This window comes from Entelurus aequoreus, linkage group LG03, assembly GCF_033978785.1.
Source record: "Entelurus aequoreus isolate RoL-2023_Sb linkage group LG03, RoL_Eaeq_v1.1, whole genome shotgun sequence".
NCBI classification, from domain to species: Eukaryota; Metazoa; Chordata; class Actinopteri; order Syngnathiformes; family Syngnathidae; genus Entelurus; species Entelurus aequoreus.
Window position 1 is genome coordinate 11,042,295 of NC_084733.1, and position 22,082 is coordinate 11,064,376.

At 36.5% G+C, this 22,082-nt stretch overlaps 1 protein-coding gene and 13 non-coding genes across 17 annotated transcripts in view; all 14 read right to left on the reverse strand.

Annotated features, from left to right (window-relative positions):
• frmd6 (FERM domain containing 6) overlaps positions 1–22,082 on the reverse strand; it is a 105,993-nt gene that overhangs the window by 16,765 nt on the left and 67,146 nt on the right. For all 4 annotated transcript variants that reach the window (XM_062041180.1, XM_062041178.1, XM_062041179.1 and 1 more), the window contains exons 4-7: positions 18,256–18,335; positions 14,228–14,304; positions 10,364–10,550; positions 9,761–9,916 (exon numbers count right to left, since the gene is read on the reverse strand). In XM_062041180.1, the coding sequence (XP_061897164.1) occupies positions 9,761–9,916; positions 10,364–10,550; positions 14,228–14,304; positions 18,256–18,335 (500 nt within the window). The remainder of the gene's footprint in view (positions 1–9,760; positions 9,917–10,363; positions 10,551–14,227; positions 14,305–18,255; positions 18,336–22,082) is intronic.
• On the reverse strand, positions 1,518–1,600 carry trnal-uaa (transfer RNA leucine (anticodon UAA)). Its single transcript has one exon. It is a non-coding gene; the product is annotated as a tRNA-Leu (tRNA).
• On the reverse strand, positions 2,030–2,112 carry trnal-uaa (transfer RNA leucine (anticodon UAA)). The gene has a single exon. It is a non-coding gene; the product is annotated as a tRNA-Leu (tRNA).
• Positions 2,991–3,073, reverse strand: trnal-uaa (transfer RNA leucine (anticodon UAA)). The gene has a single exon. It is a non-coding gene; the product is annotated as a tRNA-Leu (tRNA).
• trnal-uaa (transfer RNA leucine (anticodon UAA)) lies at positions 3,502–3,584 on the reverse strand. Its single transcript has one exon. It is a non-coding gene; the product is annotated as a tRNA-Leu (tRNA).
• trnal-uaa (transfer RNA leucine (anticodon UAA)) lies at positions 4,013–4,095 on the reverse strand. Its single transcript has one exon. It is a non-coding gene; the product is annotated as a tRNA-Leu (tRNA).
• On the reverse strand, positions 4,524–4,606 carry trnal-uaa (transfer RNA leucine (anticodon UAA)). Its single transcript has one exon. It is a non-coding gene; the product is annotated as a tRNA-Leu (tRNA).
• trnal-uaa (transfer RNA leucine (anticodon UAA)) lies at positions 5,518–5,600 on the reverse strand. Its single transcript has one exon. It is a non-coding gene; the product is annotated as a tRNA-Leu (tRNA).
• Positions 6,029–6,111, reverse strand: trnal-uaa (transfer RNA leucine (anticodon UAA)). The gene has a single exon. It is a non-coding gene; the product is annotated as a tRNA-Leu (tRNA).
• Positions 6,540–6,622, reverse strand: trnal-uaa (transfer RNA leucine (anticodon UAA)). Its single transcript has one exon. It is a non-coding gene; the product is annotated as a tRNA-Leu (tRNA).
• Positions 7,051–7,133, reverse strand: trnal-uaa (transfer RNA leucine (anticodon UAA)). Its single transcript has one exon. It is a non-coding gene; the product is annotated as a tRNA-Leu (tRNA).
• trnal-uaa (transfer RNA leucine (anticodon UAA)) lies at positions 8,044–8,126 on the reverse strand. The gene has a single exon. It is a non-coding gene; the product is annotated as a tRNA-Leu (tRNA).
• Positions 16,081–16,163, reverse strand: trnal-uaa (transfer RNA leucine (anticodon UAA)). Its single transcript has one exon. It is a non-coding gene; the product is annotated as a tRNA-Leu (tRNA).
• On the reverse strand, positions 18,133–18,215 carry trnal-uaa (transfer RNA leucine (anticodon UAA)). The gene has a single exon. It is a non-coding gene; the product is annotated as a tRNA-Leu (tRNA).

The following is a 22,082-nucleotide window of genomic DNA, read 5'->3' on the forward strand; positions in this document are numbered from 1 at the left end:
GTTGTACGATTCAGTATAGATTCTCATTTTTTAAAAATCAATTTTTTTTATTTTTATTAAACAATCCAACAAAACAATACACAGCAATACCATAACAATGCAATCCAATTCCAAAACCAAACCCGACCCAGCAACACTCAGAACTGCAATAAACAGAGCAATTGAGAGGAGACACGAACACGACACAGAACAAACCAAAAGTAGTGAAACAAAAATGGATATTATCAACAACAGTATCAATATTAGTTACAATTTCAACATAGCAGTGATTAAAAATCCCTCATTGACATTATCATTAGACATTTCAGTGTTTCCCATAAACTGCCAAGATACCTGTGGCGGTGGGGGCGTGGTCACCATGACATCATCGAGTAATTTACATAATTTACTACAATGATTGGATTTTCTCTAAAAAGGCTCAAAAAATGTATACTTACTAATTAATAATAACAGTTTTGTTTTAAACGTCCATCCATCCATCCATCCATCCATCCATTTTACAATATAATTACAACACTTTATGTATATATTTATATACAGATTTGAACAATAAGTTATTCACTGAAATATATTTATTAATTGTGGTTCTTACAAAAAATATATCTTATAAAATATATAAGCTAAAATGTCTCGAAGCTCTGCCCCTTTAATTAGTGCATACTAAATAATTTAACTTTAGCCTACTACTACAACCATATTATTTACCAGCAACATAAAGTGAAACAGAGGCAGAGGTGTCCTGCCACAGCCAGTAACAAATAAACAGAAAACAGTAGTGGTCAAATACAAATAAGGCAACAAGAGAAGTATCCTACACTTCTCTTTTGTAAAGTAAATCTGAACAGCCGATATGGGCATCTACATCAACTATATGATTTGCCTGAGAAGCTGGAGAGGACAAAAAAATAAAAAAATAAAAAAAATTAAAAAATTTTTTTTAAATTTTAAATTTTTTATTTTTATTTTTTAATTTGTGGCGTGTGGCGGATGTAATTCTTTCGTGGCGGGCCGCCACAAATAAATGAATGTGTGGGCAACACTGCATTTATAAAAAAAAAAAAAAAAAAAAAAAAGAACAATAGTGTCACAGTGGCTTACGCTTGCATCGCATCTCATAAGCTTGACAACACACTGTGTCCAATATTTTCACAAAGATAAAATAAGTCATATTTTTGGTTCATTTAATAGTTAAAACAAATTTACATTATTGCAATCAGTTGATAAAACATTGTCCTTTACAATTATAGAAGCTTTTTACAAAAATCTACTACTCTGCTTGCATGTCAGCAGACTGGGGTAGATCCTGCTGAAATCTATGTATTGAATGAATAGAGAATTGTTTTGAATCGGAAAAATATCGTTTTTGAATCGAGAATCGCGTTGAATCGAAAAAATCGATTTATAATCGAATCGTGACCCCAAGAATCGATATTGAATCGAATCGTGGGACACCGAAAGATTCGCAGCCCTAAAATATAAACTTATCCTGGATATGCAGAAATAAAAGACAACGGAAATACCAGGAGTGGGGTTCGAACCCACGAGGACTATTGTCCATTGGATCTTAAGTCCAACGCCTTAACCACTCGGCCATCCTGGTGGTCTTTAGAGGCACCAAACCATATGTATAGACGATTTATTCATTCTTTTTTTTTTTAATAAAGAAAAAGGTCATTCACCACCTCTTTATTATTTGTTTGATATACAGTACTGTACAGCACTTTATATTGTGTTCAAAGTGTGCAAACCTTTACTGAAATTTGGACTTTTGCCGTGGCTGGAACTCATTATTCTAATTTACATTGTTTCTTATGGTGAATTTTGCTTTACAATTCAAACGTTCAAGTTACGAACCTTGTTCAAAAACCAACTAAGTAGGTCAATTAAAGTTCCACTATAGTGTACTTGGTAAATACTAGCCAAACACAGTTGCATTTGATAAACACATGAGGGAAGGCTGTCAGAAAATCACTGTTAACAAACAAATATAAAGTTAACCTGGATAAGTAGAAATACAAGCTGGTAAAAATACCAGGAGTGGGGTTTGAACCCACGAGGACTATTGTCCATTGGATCTTAAGTCCAACGCCTTAACCACTCGGCCATCCTGGTGTTGGTATAATGCACCACACCATATGTATGGATGATTTATTCATACATTTTTTTTTTATAAAGAAAAAGTTCATTCATCACCTCTTTATTATTTGTTTAATATACAGTACTGTATAGCACTCTATATTGTGTTCAAAGTGTGCAAACCTTTACTGAAATATGGACTTTTGCCATGGCTGGAACTCATTATTCATATTTACATTGTTTTTTATGGTGAATTTTGCTTTACAATTCAAACATTTCAAGTTACAAACCTTGTTCAAAAACCAACTAAGTAGGTAAATTAAAGTTCCACTATAGTGCTCTTCCAAAGCACACACACACACACACACACATACCATACCACCCCCTCACTTCTCTCTATCTGTCTTTTTCTCTCCTGTTGTGACCTAAAGGAGCAGCTCACGAGAGAACCTTTAGCAATGTTATTTTACTGTAAGTGGATTTACTTTTTAAAATATTCATTATTGTAGCAATATTGTTGTTAAAGTTAGTTAAAGGCTGTTAGTTATTTTTAAAAATTGTGATTTCTAATAGGTTGTTTGTTTGATATACAGTACTGTATAGCACTCTATGTTGTGTTCAAAGTGTCCAAACCTTTACTGAAATTTGGACATTTGCCATGGCTGGAACTCATTATTCATATTTATACTGTTTTCTATGGTGAATTTTGCTTTACAATTCTAAATTTTAAATTACGAACCCTGTTAAAAAAACAAATAAGTAGGTCAATTAAAGTTCCACTATAGTGTACTTGGTAAATACTAGCCAAACACAGTTGCATTTGATAAACACACGAGGGAAGGCTGGCAGAAAATCAATGTTAACAAACAAATATAAGGTTAACCTGGATAAGTAGAAATACAAGCTGGTAAAAATACCAGGAGTGGGGTTTGAACCCACGAGGACTATTGTCCATTGGATCTTAAGTCCAACGCCTTAACCACTCGGCCATCCTGGTTTTTCTAAGATGAACCACGCAATATGTATGGACGATTTATTCATTCTTTTTTTTTTTTTACTGATAAAGTTCATTCATCACCTCTTTATTATTTGTTTGATATACAGTACTGTATAGCACTTTACATTGTGTTCAAAGTGTCCAAACCTTTACTGAAATTTGGACATTTGCCATGGCTGGAACTCATTATTCATATTTATACTGTTTTCTATGGTGAATTTTGCTTTACAATTCTAAATTTTAAATTACGAACCCTGTTAAAAAAACAAATAAGTATGTCAATTAAAGTTCCACTATAGTGTACTTGGTAAATACTAGCCAAACACAGTTGCATTTAATAAACACATGAGGGAAGGCTGGCAGAAAATCACTGTTAACAAACAAATATAAAGTTAACCTGGATAAGTAGAAATACAAGCTGGTAAAAATACCAGGAGTGGGGTTTGAACCCACGAGGACTATTGTCCATTGGATCTTAAGTCCAACGCCTTAACCACTCGGCCATCCTGGTTTTTCTAACAAGCACCACGCAATATGTATGGACGATTTATTCATTCTTTTTTTTTTAATACTGAAAAAGTTCATTCAATACCTCTTTATTATTTGTTTGATATATAGTACTGTATAGCACTCTATGTTGTGTTCAAAGTGTCCAAACCTTTACTGAAATTTGGACATTTGCCATGGCTGGAACTCATTATTCATATTTTTACTGTTTTATATGGTGAATTTTGCTTTACAATTCTAAATTTTAAATTACGAACCCTGTTAAAAAAACAAATAAGTAGGTCAATTAAAGTTCCACTATAGTGTACTTGGTAAATACTAGCCAAACACAGTTGCATTTGATAAACACACGAGGGAAGGCTGGCAGAAAATCAATGTTAACAAACAAATATAAAGTTAACCTGGATAAGTAGAAATACAAGCTGGTAAAAATACCAGGAGTGGGGTTTGAACCCACGAGGACTATTGTCCATTGGATCTTAAGTCCAACGCCTTAACCACTCGGCCATCCTGGTTTTTCTAAGATTAACCACGCAATATGTATGGACGATTTATTCATTCTTTTTTTTTTTTTACTGATAAAGTTCATTCATCACCTCTTTATTATTTGTTTGATATACAGTACTGTATAGCACTTTACATTGTGTTCAAAGTGTCCAAACCTTTACTGAAATTTGGACATTTGCCATGGCTGGAACTCATTATTCATATTTATACTGTTTTCTATGGTGAATTTTGCTTTACAATTCTAAATTTTAAATTACGAACCCTGTTAAAAAAACAAATAAGTATGTCAATTAAAGTTCCACTATAGTGTACTTGGTAAATACTAGCCAAACACAGTTGCGTTCGATAAACACATGAGGGAAGGCTGGCAGAAAATCACTGTTAACAAACAAATATAAAGTTAACCTGGATAAGTGGAAATACAAGCTGGTAAAAATACCAGGAGTGGAGTTTGAACCCACGAGGACTATTGTCCATTGGATCTTAAGTCCAACGCCTTAACCACTCGGCCATACTGGTGATTGTCACACAGACCAAATAAGCCTCTGTGTGCAAACCATGTGTATGGATGCTCTATTGATTTATTTTTGTGCTTATGCATATTGATGAAGCTGGGCGAGTACCTAAGCAAGTCTTTAATTGTGATGAGCCCGGACTTTGCTGGAAAAATATGCCAAAGCGGACTTATTTCACAGCGGAGGAAAAGACTACCTCTCGTTCAGCGGCGTCTCTTCCAAAGCACACACACACACATATTATGCCACTCCCTCACTTCTCTTTATCTGTCTTTTTCTCTCCTGTTGTGACCTAAAGGAGCAGCTCACGAGAGAACCTTTGGCGATATTATTTTAATGTAAGTGGATTTTACTTTTTAAAATATTCATTATTGTAGCAATATTTTTGTTAAAGTTAGTTAAAGGCTGTTAGTTATTTACATTTTTTTTTATTTCTGATAGTTTGTGAAGGCGCCAAAGGGACTTCTGTGTGTGTGCACGTGTTGGCAGAGCAGCACATACAGAGGACAGAAGCTTGTGTTGTTGTTGTTTGGGCTTGTTAATAAAGAAAAAGTCCATTCATCACCTCTTTATTATGTTTGTTTGATATACAGTACTGTATAGCACTCTATATTGTGTTCAAAGTCTCCAAACCTTTACTGAAATATGGACTTTTGTCATGGCTGGAACTCATTATTCATATTTGCACAGTTTTCTATGGTGAATTTTGCTTTACAATTCGAATTTTTAAATTTACGAACCCTGTTAAAAAAACAACTAAGTAGGTCAATTAAAGTTCCACTATAGTGTACTTGGTAAATACTAGCCAAACACAGTTGCATTTGATAAACACATGAGGGAAGGCTGGCAGAAAATCACTGTTAACAAACAAATATAAGGTTAACCTGGATAAGTAGAAATACAAGCTGGTAAAAATACCAGGAGTGGGGTTTGAACCCACGAGGACTATTGTCCATTGGATCTTAAGTCCAACGCCTTAACCACTCGGCCATCCTGGTGTTGGTGTAATGCACCACACCATATGTATGGATGATTTATTCATACATTTTTGTTTATAAAGAAAAAGTTCATTCATCACCTCTTTATTATTTGTTTGATATATAGTACTGTATAGCACTCTATATTGTGTTCAAAGTGTGCAAACCTTTACTGAAATTTGGACATTTACCGTGGCTGGAACTCATTATTCTAATTTACATTGTTTCTTATGGTGAATTTTGCTTTACAATTCAAACTTTTCAAGTTACGAACCTTGTTCAAAAACCAACTAAGTAGGTCAATTAAAGTTCCACTATAGTGTACTTGGTAAATACTAGCCAAACACAGTTGCATTTGATAAACACATGAGGGAAGGCTGGCAGAAAATCAATGTTAACAAACAAATATAAGGTTAACCTGGATAAGTAGAAATACAAGCTGGTAAAAATACCAGGAGTGGGGTTTGAACCCACGAGGACTATTGTCCATTGGATCTTAAGTCCAACGCCTTAACCACTCGGCCATCCTGGTGTTGGTGTAATGCACCACACCATATGTATGGATGATTTATTCATACATTTTTGTTTATAAAGAAAAAGTTCATTCATCACCTCTTTATTATTTGTTTGATATACAGTACTGTATAGCACTCTATATTGTGTTCAAAGTGTGCAAACCTTTACTGAAATTTGGACATTTACCGTGGCTGGAACTCATTATTCAAATTTACATTGTTTCTTATGGTGAATTTTGCTTTACAATTCAAACTTTTCAAGTTACGAACCTTGTTCAAAAACCAACTAAGTAGGTCAATTAAAGTTCCACTATAGTGTACTTGGTAAATACTAGCCAAACACAGTTGCATTTGATAAACACACGAGGGAAGGCTGGCAGAAAATCAATGTTAACAAACAAATATAAGGTTAACCTGGATAAGTAGAAATACAAGCTGGTAAAAATACCAGGAGTGGGGTTTGAACCCACGAGGACTATTGTCCATTGGATCTTAAGTCCAACGCCTTAACCACTCGGCCATCCTGGTTTTTCTAATACGCACCCTGCAATATGTATGGACGATTTATTCATTCTTTTTTTTTTTTTACTGATAAAGTTCATTCATCACCTCTTTATTATTTGTTTGATATACAGTACTGTATAGCACTTTACATTGTGTTCAAAGTGTCCAAACCTTTACTGAAATTTGGACATTTGCCATGGCTGGAACTCATTATTCATATTTATACTGTTTTATATGGTGAATTTTGCTTTACAATTCTAAATTTTAAATTACGAACCCTGTTAAAAAAACAAATAAGTTTGTCAATTAAAGTTCCACTATAGTGTACTTGGTAAATGCTAGCCAAACACAGTTGCATTTGATAAACACATGAGGGAAGGCTGGCAGAAAATCAATGTTAACAAACAAATATATGGTTAACCTGGATAAGTAGAAATACAAGCTGGTAAAAATACCAGGAGTGGGGTTTGAACCCACGAGGACTATTGTCCATTGGATCTTAAGTCCAACGCCTTAACCACTCGGCCATCCTGGTGATTGTTGCGTAGACCAAATAAGCCTCTGTGTGCAAACCATGTGTATGGATGCTCTATTGATTTATTTTTGTGCTTATGCATATTGATGAAGCTGGGCGAGTACCTAAGCAAGTCTTTAATTGTGATGAGCCCGGACTTTGCTGGAAAAATATACCAAAGCGGACTTATTTCACAGCGGAGGAAAAGACTACCTCTCGTTCAGCGGCGTCTCTTCCAAAGCACACACACACATATTATGCCACACCCTCACTTCTCTCTATCTGTCTTTTTCTCTCCTGTTGTGACCTAAAGGAGCAGCTCACGAGAGAACCTTTGGCGATATTATTTTACTGTAAGTGGATTTTACTTTTTAAAATATTCATTATTGTAGCAATATTTTTTGTTAAAGTTAGTTAAAGGCTGTTAGTTATTTAAAAAAAATTTGATTTCTGATAGTTTGTGAAGGCGCCAAAGGGACTTCTGTGTGTGTGCACGTGTTGGCAGAGCAGCGCATACAGAGGACAGAAGCTTGTGTTGTTGTTGTTTGGGCTTGTTAATAAAGAAAAAGTCCATTCATCACCTTTTTATTATGTTTGTTTGATATACAGTACTGTATAGCACTCTATATTGTGTTCAAAGTCTCCAAACCTTTACTGAAATATGGACTTTTGTCATGGCTGAAACTCATCATTCATATTTGCATGGTTTTCTATGGTGAATTTTGCTTTACAATTCGAATTTTTAAATTTACGAACCCTGTTAAAAAAACAAATAAGTAGGTCAATTAAAGTTCCACTATAGTGTACTTGGTAAATACTAGCCAAACACAGTTGCATTTGATAAACACATGAGGGAAAGCTGGCAGAAAATCACTGTTAACAAACAAATATAAGGTTAACCTGGATAAGTAGAAATACAAGCTGGTAAAAATACCAGGAGTGGGGTTTGAACCCACGAGGACTATTGTCCATCGGATCTTAAGTCCAACGCCTTAACCACTCGGCCATCCTGGTGATTGTCAGTTGGACCAAATAAGCCTCTGTGTGGAAACCATGTGTATGGACGCTCCATTCATTTTTGTGCTTGTGGAAAAAATACTCAACAACAGAAGGCGATAACGTCCGTAGGAACCTACCACATAGCGAAGGACATACACTATTTGACTTCCTATGATGCAGCTCATTTTTATTTGACAGTTATTGAAATATCTTGTGTGACATCATGCACAAAAGTGCACTTTATGTGTTTTAAACTATTATAGTGTTAATCTCAAAGATTATTATCAAGGCTTAGGTTAGGCTGATTACAAAAATAAATACTAATCAAATATACTGCAAAAGATGGGATTATAAACAGTGATGTAAATACATACACAGTGTAAAAATAAATAAATTCTAACAAAATATATAACACAAAATGTGTTTGTTTCCTAAATAAACATATTTAAAAAGACTAAAAACTAGGGATGTCCGATAATGGCTTTTTGCCGATATCCGATATTCCGATTTTGTCCAACTCTTTAATTACCGATACCGATATCAACCGATACCGATATCAACCGATATATGCAGTCGTGGAATTAACACATTATTATGCCTAATTTGGACAACCAGGTATGGTGAAGATAAGGTACTTTTTTAAAAAATTAGTAAAATAAGATAAATAAATTAAAAACATTTTCTTGAATAAAAAAGAAAGTACAACAATATAAAAACAGTTACATAGAAACTAGTAATGAATGAAAATTAGTAAAATTAACTGTTAAAGGTTAGTACTATTAGTGGACCAGCAGCACGCACAATCATGTGTGCTTACGGACTGTATCCCTTGCAGACTCTATTGATATATATTGATATATAATGTAGGAACCAGAATATTAATAATAGAAAGAAACAACCCTTTTGTGTGAATGAGTGTAAATGGGGGAGGGAGGTTTTTTGGGTTGGTGCACTAATTGTAAGTGTATCTTGTGTTTTTTATGTTGATTTAATTTTTAAAAAAACAAAACAAAAACAAAAACAAAAACAACAAAAAAACGATACCGATAATAAAAAAAACGATACCGATAATTTCCGATATTACATTTTAACGCATATATCGGCCGATAATATCGGCAGGCCGATATTATCGGACATCTCTACTAAAAACTGATAAAAAATAAATTTACATATTTATTAAAATGTATTACAATCATTTATCACAATTTACAAACTATGTTGTGCTTAAAGAAATACATTCAAACTAAATTAATAATAAATAATAATGATCATGACATGTTTTCTAAGTAAACTGTCAATAAAACTAAAGTGCAAATGAAAATATAGCTTCACCGATTTTGTCATTTTTGCGCTTAAGAGACTTTTCTATGACTTTAGCTCCAAACTTCTTCTCTTTGTTTGATATTGTCTATACTGCCACAAGTGGTGGAAAAGTGCATAACAACTGTGTACCGCTGCCTGAGAAACAGATAAGGGTGTGTACAAACATTTACTAAAATATGGACTTTTGTCGAGGCTGCAACCCATCATTTATATTGACATTGTTTGCTTCACTATACAAACTATTCGATTTACGAACCCCTGTCAAGAACCAGTTACGTTTGTAAATTGAGGTTTTGGCTGTAAAACAATGTGTGATGTCATCTCACCTTGTAGAGTCTGTAGTAGTGGACGGTGACATCATCAAGCTGCGCACACTCCTTGATGTACTTGAGGTGCGCCTCTGAGGCCGTGAGGGCAAACTGGTCTTTGTGCATGTTCGGGATGTGTCTCAGGATGTAGTCACGGCCGCGCTTGGCTATCACCTGCCGCAGAAGAGAAAAGGGGGGAAAAAAACATCAGGTTTGCCTGAGAGGAGCATAACAGGTTTTTTTTATGCAGCCTTGGCAGCGCTGTGAGGGTAACGAAAGCCCAATGAGAGAGAGGAAGTGGGTGAGAGCGCTTCTGGTAAATCTGTGTTGAGCTTTGTTTTTCTGCGTGCTTTCCTGTTGTGAGATGTGATAAGGAGGAAAAGGGGAAAATGGCAGGAAGTGAGGAGCAATCAGGCGGGTGTGGTTTCATGAGCCAAGAATCGGGGAAAAATAAGTGTGTGCCACGTTAGCGACAAGAATAAACCTGCTGCCCCACTTCTTCTCCTTGTTCTCTAATGTGGTCACACAGTAGGATTGATCAGCTGCATACGTACTAAACAGGAGGAGGAGGAGGAGGAGGAGGGGGTCGGGCCAACATCCGATACCGGTTATAGTACTCACCCAGGGCGGGAAGTAGGTTTCAGGTTCAAAGTATTTGCCAAAGTGCTTATTCCGTTTGAAGTTGCCCAGGTCGGCCTGCAGCGCAAAGGCTGCTAGGAGGAAGTAGGCCTCCTCCCGCTGGATGCACTGAGAGAGCAGCACCTGTTTCCTCAAGTGCCAGTAGTAGTAGTACCGGGCCGCCCGGTCGCTGCAAGTACAAAGTATAACTGCAAAAACTGAAATCTAAGTCAGATTAAATATCTCAAATAAGGGTGATATTTGCTTATTTTCTGTCTGATAAGATAATTCTTCTCACTAAGCAGATTTTATGTTAGAGTGTTTTACTTGTTTTAAGGGTTTTGGTCCTAAATTATCTCAGTAAGATATTACAGCTTGTTGCTGAGATTTGATGACCTATATTGAGTAAAACATGCTTGAAACCAGAATATCGACTGTTGCAAAGCTGTGTCATCAACACTCACAAGCAACGTTCCCTCTAAGGTGCGCGCCTGCGCAATTGCGCACTGCTCACAAATGAATGCCGTGCAGAAAATCAAAAATCCCATCTGAACTTTAAACAAAATAAACACATTACAATGTATTCTGTATGATTTTGCAATGCAACTCTGTGAGTGACAGGTGACAACAAGAGTGGCCCCAATGAATAAAACAATCTTTGTCAACACAGTTCAAATATCGTCTGTCGAGACACTTTACCGACAGGAATTCCATCAATGACTTTATTGAGTAAAACTGTTTGTAACCACACCAAAAACATGAGTAAAAAAAACTTTTATCTCTAAAAACTGGTAATTTTCTGCCATACAAACCAGGCTTAAACCAACGTTGTCATCCGTCGTTTCAACAGAAGCCGCTCGCTCTGTCTCACCTGCACCAACACACGCACTCATGGCACTTAGCCAGTGCTGCGTTTAAGGCCACACAAAAAGTCGGACAACCCCAGCGCCACACAATGTGTAAATGCCAGGTTGTAACACTCTGACTCCACAATCAGATGTGTGCTTATTTTACTGCCATTTATTAAGAATGTTAATCTAAGGCAGGGGTCACCAACGCGGTGCCCGCGGGCACCAGGTAGCCCGTAAGGACCAGATGAGTAGCCCGCTGGCCTGTTCTAAAAATAGCTCAAATAGCAGCACTTACCAGTGAGCTGCCTCTATTTTTTAAATGTTATTTATTTACTGGCAAGCTGGTCTCGCTTTGCCTGACATTTTTAATTCTAAGAGAGACAAAACTCAAATAGAATTTGAATATCCAAAAAAATATTTTAAAGACTTGGTCTTCACTTGTTTAAATTAATTCATTATTTTTTTTACTTTGCTTCTTATAACTTTCAGAAAGACAATTTTAGAGAAAAAATACAACCTTAAAAATTATTTTAAGATTTTTAAACACCTATACCTTTTTACCTTTTAAATTCCTTCCTCTTCTTTCCTGACGATTTAAATCAATGTTCAAGTAAAAATTTTTTATTTATTGTAAAGAATAATAAATACATTTTAATTTAATTCTTCATTTTAGCTTCTGTTTTTTCGACGAAGAATATCTGTGAAATATTTCTTCAAACTTATTATGATTAAAATTCAAAAAAATTATTCTGGCAAATCTAGAAAATCTGTAGAATCAAATTTAAATCTTATTTCAAAGTCTTTTGAATTTCTTTTAAAATTTTTGTTCTGGAAAATCTAGAAGAAATAATGATTTGTCTTTGTTAGAAACATAGCTTGGTCCAATTTGTTATATATTCTAACAAAGTGCAGATTGGATTTTAACCTATTTAAAACATGTCATCAAAATTCTAAAATTAAATTACTAATGATGTTCCATAAATTATTTTTTTAAATTTTTCAAAAAGATTCGAATTACCTAGTTTTTCTCTTCTTTTTTTGGTTCAATTTTGAATTTTAAAGAGTCGAAATTGAAGATAAACTATGTTTCAAAATGTAATTGTCATTTTTTTCGTGTTTTCTCCTCTTTCAAACCGTTCAATTAAGTGTAAATATAATTAATTATTAATAATAACATAGAGTTAAAGGTAAATTGAGCCAATTGGCTATTTCTGGCAATTTATTTAAGTGTGTATCAAACTGGTAGCCCTTCGCATTAATCAGTACCCAAAAAGTAGCTCTTGGTTTCAAAAAGGTTGGTGAGCCCTGATCTAAGGATATTATTCATGAAATATTGTCACTAGATTTCATAAATGCTAATAAAAAATTTTATTTTACAGACAGAAAGTTACAGGAACTAAATGTAATGTCTGAAAGGGGTAACGTTTCTTTTAAAGGCAGGACCCACAGCCAGACATACAATACTAGCACATAGGTCATGAAAAACATGTTTTTTTGTTATTGTCATTGTAAGAGGGCAAAATCCCTTCCATCCATCCATCCATCAATTTTCTACCGCTTGTCCTGTTTGGGGTCGCGGGGATGCTGGAGTCTATCTCAGCTGCATTCGTGCGGAAGGTGGGGTACACCCTGGACAAGTCACCACCTCATCACAGGGCCAACACAGATAGACAGACCACGCTCACAATCACACACTAGGGACCATTTAGTGTTGCCAATCAACCTATCCCCAGGTGCATGTCTTTGGAGGTGGGAGGAAGCCGGAGTACCCGGAGGGAACCCACACAGTCACGGGGAGAACATGCAAACTCCACACAGAAAGATCCCGAGCGCAGGATCAAACCCAGGACCTTCGTATTGTGAGGCAGATGCACTAACCCCTCCGGCAAAATCAGTTATATCAGAAAATTATTTTAATAAAACATTTAAATTGTTATGATGTCAGGTTTGGGACAGGTGTGACGCTGGTGTTTTGAGACTTTTGTGATTTAGGGCTATATAAATAAACATTGATTGATTGATTGGTGTGGCCACAGTGTGCACGTCTGAAGTTGCTCACATGTGCTCCACTGAATGCTCAGGGAGTTTGTGCGTTTGCTCACACACATGAAACATTAGAGGGAACATTGCTCACAAGTATAAAACTGTTTTTTCAAAGTAATAATTTCTTATTTCAAGCATGAAAAAAAAAAAATCATGATTTTGACACAAATGTGTCTCATAATTAAAACAGATGACAGCCAAATGGACTTTGATGTTTTATTTTCAATGAAACAATAGAAAATAGGTACTCATATAGTACAGTTGGCACAGGACAGCAAACTGACAGTTAATATTTAAACATTTAACATGTGACATTTCAAACTATTTTGAACAGAAATAGTTCATGCACATTCAGATAAATTCTTCAAAATTACAATTAAAAAAAATTTGGTCGGGGGCCGGGCTGTATATATGCGCACTAATTGACTGAAAGAGCACGCACTTGGCGCGATGATGTCATGTTATCGATGGAAAAATGCATCTTTAGACCATATGATTTGCCTGAGCGGCTAGTAGACCCCGAGAGTAACAAGCAGTTGCCTTGTTGAATTTCCATTAAGTACAATAAATTAGTTTTAGTATAAGTTTGCTGGTTTCAAGAAATGCAATGCCGAGCGCATTTCATTATATCAAGATAATGGCACTAGCATTTACTTAATTTAAGAATATTTTTCAACATATTGAGCAAAGAGGTCTCTTTTTTTTCTACCAAGAAAAGTGCACTTGTTATTAGTGAGAAAATACTTATTTTAAGGTATTTTTGGGTTCATTGAGGTTAGCTAATTTTGCTTGTTTTGGAAAGTCTTGACAAGCCGAATTTTCTTGTTCTATTGGCAGATAATTTTGTTTAGTTCGAATAAAACAACCCTCATTTTTGCATTTTTTCTTCTTGTTTTTGAACACTGACTTTTTGCAGTGTAGGCACTACGTCAGATGGCTGTTGTGTGGACGGGCGGGGAAAGCCGCAGCTTACCTGATCAACCTGCCGTTCTCCACGTAATACTGAGCTCTGAAGTGGATGATCATTGGAGGCCCGAACTGGTCGATTCCCTAAAAGACATGAATGTTTACGCTCATCAAAGTCAGACTCAGGAGATTCACACTGCAGGTCAATTCCGATTTTTTGTGCCCATATGCGACCTGTATCAGATTTTGTCATGTGCACAGTGCACTTCCAAATTTTTCTTTTGTAGGTGGGTAGGGTTGTACGGTATACCGGTATTAGTATAGTACCGCGATACTAATGAATCATATTCGGTACTATACCGCCTCTAAAAAGTACCGGTCGCGGACTACATGGCCTGATGTAGTGCTGCCTTACCTGCCCCTTTGCGACACCTGTGTCATGTGACTGCAAACTTGACACCTCATTGTCTGATTCTGACACAGGATCGATTGCTTCAGTCTTTTAATTTACTGGAGGAGAGTCAACAAATAGTTCTGCACTGAATATTTTACACAGAATTTTTATACACTGATTTTAAAACACTGTATTTTACCAAAATCCATTTTTACACACTGTATTTTAAAACACTATTTTAACAAATTTTGCGCACAATTAAAAAAAATGAAATTGTCAGCATAATTTGATATAAAAAAAATTCAGTTCACAAAATTGAAACGCAAAAAGTACAGCTAACTATTTCACTTCAATAACTGACTGTCATTTAGAGCAGGCCCGGGCAATTATTTTGACTCGGGGGGCCAAATTTAAAGAAAAAAATGTGTCTGGGGGCCGGTATATCTATTTTTAGTAACACTAATACAAAACCTCACAATAATGTCTGATTGAATGCTAAAAACGTTATGACAGACCGCCTAAAAGGACTAAATGGAATTAAAACATTTTTTACTGAATGAGAGACCCAGAATGTACATGAAAATAAAGAATGTGGGATTTACGATGTTAACTATGAACGATAAAACACTGAATATTGACAATATTTTATAGTAACTATTAGGGGTGTGGGAAAAAATCAATTCGAATTAGAACCGCGATTCTCACGTTGTGCGATTCAGAATCGATTCTCATTTTTAAAAAATCGATTTTTTTTATTTTATATATTTTTTATTTTTTTTAATTAATCAATCCAACAAAACAATACACAGCAATACCATAACGATGCAATCCAATTCCAAAACCAAACCCGACCCAGCAACACTCAGAACTGCAATAAACAGAGCAATTGAGAGGAGACACAAACACGACACAGAGCAAACCAAAAGTAGTGAAACAAAAATGAATATTATCAACAACAGTATCAATATTGGTTACAATTTCAACATAGCAGTGATTAAAAATCCCTCATTGACATTATCATTAGACATTTAGTTTATGAGATGCGATGCAAGTGTAAGCCACTGTGACACTATTGTTCTTTTTTTTTTATTTATTTTTTTATTAATGTTTGTAATGATAATATCAATGAGGGATTTTTAATCACTGCTATGTTGAAATTGTTACTAATATTGATACTGTTGTTGATAATATTCATTTTTGTTTCACTACTTTTAGATTGTTCCGTGTCATGTTTGTGTGTCCTCAATTGCTCTGTTTATTGCTATTCTGAATGTTGCTTGGTCGGGTTTTGTTTTGAAATTGTATTGCATTATTATGGTATTGTTGTGAATTATTTTCATTAAAAAAAAAATTAATTTTTTTTTTTTTTTTTTAAATCGTTTTTGAATCGAGAATCGTGTTGAATTGAAAAAAAAAAAAAATCGATTCTGAATCGAATCGTGACCCCAAGAATCGATTTTGAATCGAATCGTGGGACACCCAAAGATTCCCAGCCCTAGTAACTATAGTTGAAATAACCTAAAAAATACCAGGAGTGGGGTTCGAACCCACGAGGACTAGTGTCCATTGGATCTTAAGTCCAACGCCTTAACCACTCGGCCATCCTGGTGATGACAACATGTCACTCCAGCATCGGCTCCACGTCACACCGACTCTCGATCGACATATTTTGCAATCAGGCGAAACACAACAAAATTGCAACTAACACAGCGAAATATGAACGCGAAGGGTGAAAAAAAAAACCCCACCTACGATCTGATACATCACTAAGCTTTAAAACTTTGTTGTAAAAATCTCCTTCCTCGTCTGGCCCTGACACCCGCATTTCAGGCTGGCCGCTCTGGAAACACTCTGTGGAAACGCTCCCCACCCACACTGCTTGGTGCCTCGTCTGAGCTGCTGTGACTTAGATTACCATAGTAATTAATTAGGTTACCAGAGTAAGAGTAAAACAACTTGCACTGAGCCTAGTCTATAAAATTCGCTACACCTCCCTGATACCGAAGTACATGTCAAACTACTTCCTTAACGTAAATGACCGCCATAACCACAACACCAGGGGGAGCTCCACAAACCACGTTAAACCCAGATTCCGATCTAACAAAGGTCTTAACTCATTCTCCTTCTATGCCACATCAATATGGAATGCACTCCCAACAGGTGTAAAGAAAGTGCATCTATATCCTCCTTCAAAACCGCACTAAAAGAACACCCTCCCCCCACCACATCCCACCTCCCCGGATTGTAATTAATCAAATGTATATACCGTATTTTTCGGAGTATAAGTCGCTCCGGAGTATAAGTCGCACCGGCCAAAAATGCATAATAAAGAAGGAAAAAAACATATATAAGTCGTACTGGAGTATAAGTCGCATTTTTTGGGGAAATGTATTTGATAAAAGCCAACACCAAGAATAGACATTTGAAAGGCAATTTAAAATAAATAAAGAATAGTGAACAACAGGCTGAATAAGTGTACCTTATATGAGGCATAAATAACCAACTGAGAACGTGCCTGGTATGTTAACGTAACATATTATGGTAAGAGTCATTGAAATAACTATAACATATAGAACATGCTATACGTTTACCAAACAATCTGTCACTCCTAATCGCTAAATCCCATGAAATCTTATACGTCTAGTCTCTTACGTGAATGAGCTAAATAATATTATTTGATATTTTACGGTAATGTGTTAATCATTTCACACATAAGTCGCTCCTGAGTATAAGTCGCACCCCCGGCTAAACTATGAAAAAACTGCGACTTATAGTCCGAAAAATACGGTACTTGTTCTTTGCTTTCTGAGCTAACTATGTTCTCTGCTCGCTGTACATATCCTACCAAGTGAGACCTACACTTTTTCAATGTCCATTTCTCAGATGATATAATTGTTGATGACTGAAGTGCTGATAGCAACCAAACCTAAACCCCCCCGCCCCAACCCCCTCCACATGCCACCCCCCGGATTGTAAATAATTCAATGTATTTACTCTGATGATTAACTTGTGTGATGACTGTATTATGCTGATAGTATATATTTCTACCATGAATTGATTAACGTGGACCCCGACTTAAACAAGTTGAAAACCTTATTGGGGTGTTACCATTTAGTGGTCAATTGTACGGAATATGTACTGTACTGTGCAATCTACTAATACAAGTCTCAAAAATCAATCAAACCATAGTAACTAGTATATCATGCAAAAGGGCAGATTCCAACCATTGAAATACTTTGTATAGTTCAAGACTTACGGTCATTTGAAAACATCACTGCACATCATAACGGCAGCTAAATTACCATCTTAAAGATCTAAAAAAAAAATATTTGGGAATGTCTGGAAGGCCAGATTTGAAAAGCTGGGCCTTAATTTGCCTAGGTCTGTTTTAGAGTGTTGTTCTTTGAAGTGATGTGGACAGGCACCACACACAACCACAGCAATGAATCATTGATGTTCAAACAGTGACTGTTTACATCCAAGTACATTAAGTCAAGCATACTGCAAACAGTCAAAACTAACATGAGGATTCAACACGGTTCTTCTTAGATTAGTTATAGTTGAAAGAACCTAAACAATACCAGGAGTGGGGTTCGAACCCACGAGGACTAGTGTCCATTGGATCTTAAGTCCAACGCCTTAACCACTCGGCCACCCTGGTGGTGACAACAAGCCACTCCAGCTTTGGCTCCACGTCTCACCTTGCTGGCTTCTTTCTTCCATTCTTTGGGACAGTACTTGGACAGTTTCTGATCCAGTTCCATGTAGATGTGCTCATTATCTGTGGGGAGAAGAGCGAGCATTTTAATCCACTGACAATATGGTTTCTATTTGTGTTGACATGTTTGTGGGCGGCAGTTATGTTTTTATTTCCTAAAATATGCTGTGCCAGAAAAACTCAAGTCTTCTTTCCTTAAGTGCTTTTTTTAACCTAACCACATACTGGTACATTTTCTAAAATTGGGTGCATTTCTACAGCATATTTTACATTTACATTTACTCTCATCTACCAACCTCTTTTGGCTGTCCCATGTGATGTACCACTGAATCTTAGTAGGTAATTTACTAACATTATTATCATTGAAAATGTAATCTAAAATTCTATAACAGGGGTCAGCAACCTGCGGCTCTTTAGCGCCGTCCTAGTGGCTCCCTGGAGCATTTTTAAAAAAGGCTTGAAAATGGAAAAAGATGGGGAAAATATATATATATTTTTTTAGTATGTTTTTTATTTGAGGACAAACATGACACTTTTTGATTGATTGAAACTTTTATTAGTAGATTGCACAGTACAGTACATATTCCGTACAATTGACCACTAAATGGCAACACCCCAATAAGTTTTTCAACTTGTTTAAGTCGGGGTCCACGTTAATCAATTCATGACCTAAAAAAAAAAAAAAAAAAAAAAAAAAAAAAAAAAAAAAAAAAAAAAAAAATTACATTAACGACAAAATAGAGGAAAACACGAATAAGCCACGTGAGCTCTGGAAAATTCTCAACAACCAGCTTCCTGGTTGCAGCCAGAAACTTAAAACAAGACTCACCAACATCAGCATCAAGGAGGGTGACTCCCTCATTACAGACAAAATGGAGGTAGCTAGCAGACTTAACGCCTTTTTCACCAGCATAGCTGCAACTCTTGTCAACAAGCTGTCCCACCACTCTGGTCGCTTTGGTGTAGAACACATTAAAGCCTTCTACAGAAAGCTAGGAGTATCCAACAATGATTTCAAATTAGAAATGGTCACAGCTGATGAGGTGTTTAAAAAATTGAGCGCGCTCCACCCTAACAAGGCCACCGGCCTTGATAATATTCCCTCCAGATTCCTCAGGGACTCTGCCTCCATCATTGCCCCGATCATCACGCACATAATAAACCTATCAATTACACAAGGCCAAGTACCAAAAGATTTTAAGATAGCAAGAGTAACTCCCCTCTTTAAAAAAGGAAGCAAATTGGAACCTGGCAACTACCGACCTGTTTCTATTCTCAGCTCCATTTCGAAAGTAATGGAGAAAATAGTTTATGAACAGGTCGATAGTTACCTTGCCACTAATAAACTCATGTACAAATTCCAATCCGGCTTCAGAACTAACCACTCCACTGACACATGCCTTCTCTATCTGACCGACCACATCAAACATGAGGTGGACGCGGGCAAATACTGCGGCATGGTCATGCTGGACCTTCAGAAGGCCTTTGACACCGTTAACCACGCTATACTGTTGGATAAGCTCAGAGCAATCGGATTTAACAAAACCTCTTGGAGCTGGATGCAGTCTTACTTGGAGGGGAGGGAGCAGGTGGTAGAGGTGAACGGCACTGTGTCCCCCCCCCTCTCGGTGAACTGTGGAGTCCCCCAAGGCAGTATATTGGGACCTTTACTGTTCCTAATATACATAAACGACATGTCATCGGCATGTGACTGTGAATTGTTTTTGTTTGCGGATGACTCTGCCCTGCTGGTATCCGGCAAGGACAAGTCACAGGTGGAGAAAATCCTCAGTGCTGAGCTCTGTAGAACTTGCACCTGGCTCGCTGACAACAAGCTATCCATCCACTTGGGTAAAACAGAATCCATCCTGTTTGGGTCCCACATCAAACTTAAGAGAGTCAATCACTTCACCATAAAAGTAGGTGACAGTGTCATCACCAGGAAAGATGAGGTCACCTACCTAGGTTCCATTCTAGAGGCTAACCTTTCCTGTGATAAAATGGCAACCAAGGTAATCAAAAAGGTTAACCAACGAACAAGATTTCTCTACAGAATTTCCTCTCTGGTCAACAAAAGCACCTTGAGGATTCTGGCGGGAACTCTCGTTCAACCCTTTTTCGATTACGCATGCACCTCCTGGTACCCTAGCACCTCCAAAACCCTCAAATCTAAACTCCAAACATCTCAGAACAAACTAGTCAGGTTACTTCTAGACCTCCACCCCAGATCCCACCTCACTCCTACCCACTTCTCTAAAGTGGGCTGGCTCAAGGTGGAGGACAGAGTTAAACAACTTGCACTGAGCCTAGTCTATAAAATCCGCTACACCTCCCTGATACCGAAGTACATGTCAAACTACTTCCTTAACGTAAATGACCGCCATAACCACAACACCAGGGGGTGCTCCACTAACCACGTTAAACCCAGATTCCGAACTAACAAAGGTCTTAACTCATTCTCTTTCTATGCCACATCAATGTGGAATGCGCTCCCAACAGGTATAAAAGAAAGGGCATCTCTATCCTCCTTCAAAACCGCTATAAAAGTTCACCTCCAGGCAGCTACAACCCTAAACTAACACCCTCCACGGATTGCTAATAATCAAATGTAAACAATCAAATGCAGATTCTTTTTCTTATGCCTTCTGATCTCTCTCTCTCTCTCTCTCTCTCTCTATGTCCACTACTTGATGTCCATATCCCACCCCCCCCCACCCCACCCCCCCTCCACACTCCTGATTGTAAATAATGTAAATAATTCAATGTGATTATCTTGTGTGATGACTGTATTATGATGATAGTATATATGATAGTATATATCTGTATCATGAATCAATTTAAGTGGACCCCGACTTAAACAAGTTGAAAAACTTATTCGGGTGTTACCATTTAGTGGTCAATTGTACGGAATATGTACTTCACTGTGCAACCTACTAATAAAAGTCTCAATCAATCAATCAATCATGGTAAACACAAACCTTCCCAATTGTTAGAAAGCCCACTGTTTGATATGTCTGTGTGTATGCTTCACTGATGAAAGTACCGTTTTGTCCTACTAATTTTGACGGTTCTTGAACTCACCATAGTGTGGACTGTGACGCAACAGTTTGTTTACATGTAAAATCCTCCACTCCTTCTTTGTCTCATTTGGTCCACCAAAAGTACTATACCGCCTCTAAAAAGTACCGGCCCCTCACACCTAACATCCACTGTAATGATACCAAGTACAGGGGCGTATCTAGTCAATACTACTATGATTACATCGATATTTTATAGCATCACAAAATCTTCTTTTGTTTTTTTTAAATTTATATTATTTTTATAAACTCAGGAAATATGTCCCTGGACACACGAGAACTTAAATTATGACCAATGTATGATCCTGTAACTACTTGGTATCGGTTTGATACCCAAATTTGTGGTATCATCCAAAACTAATGTAAAGCATCTAAACAACAAAAGAATAAGTGATTATTACATTTCAACAGAAGTGTAGCTAGAAAATGTTAAAAGAGAAAGTAAGCAGATGTTAACAGTAAATGAACAAGTAGATTAATAATTCATTTTCTACCACTTGTCCTTAATAATTTTGACAAAATAATAGAATGATAAATGACACAATATGTTACTGCATATGTCAGCAGACTAAAGTAGGAGCCTTTGTTTGTTTACTTGCTACTAAAAGACAAGTTGTCTAGTATGTTCACTATTTTATTTAAGGGCAAACTTGCAATAAGGAACATATGTTTAATCTACCGTAAGATTTTTTGTTAAAATAAAGTCAATAATGCCATTTTTTACCTAGAAAAG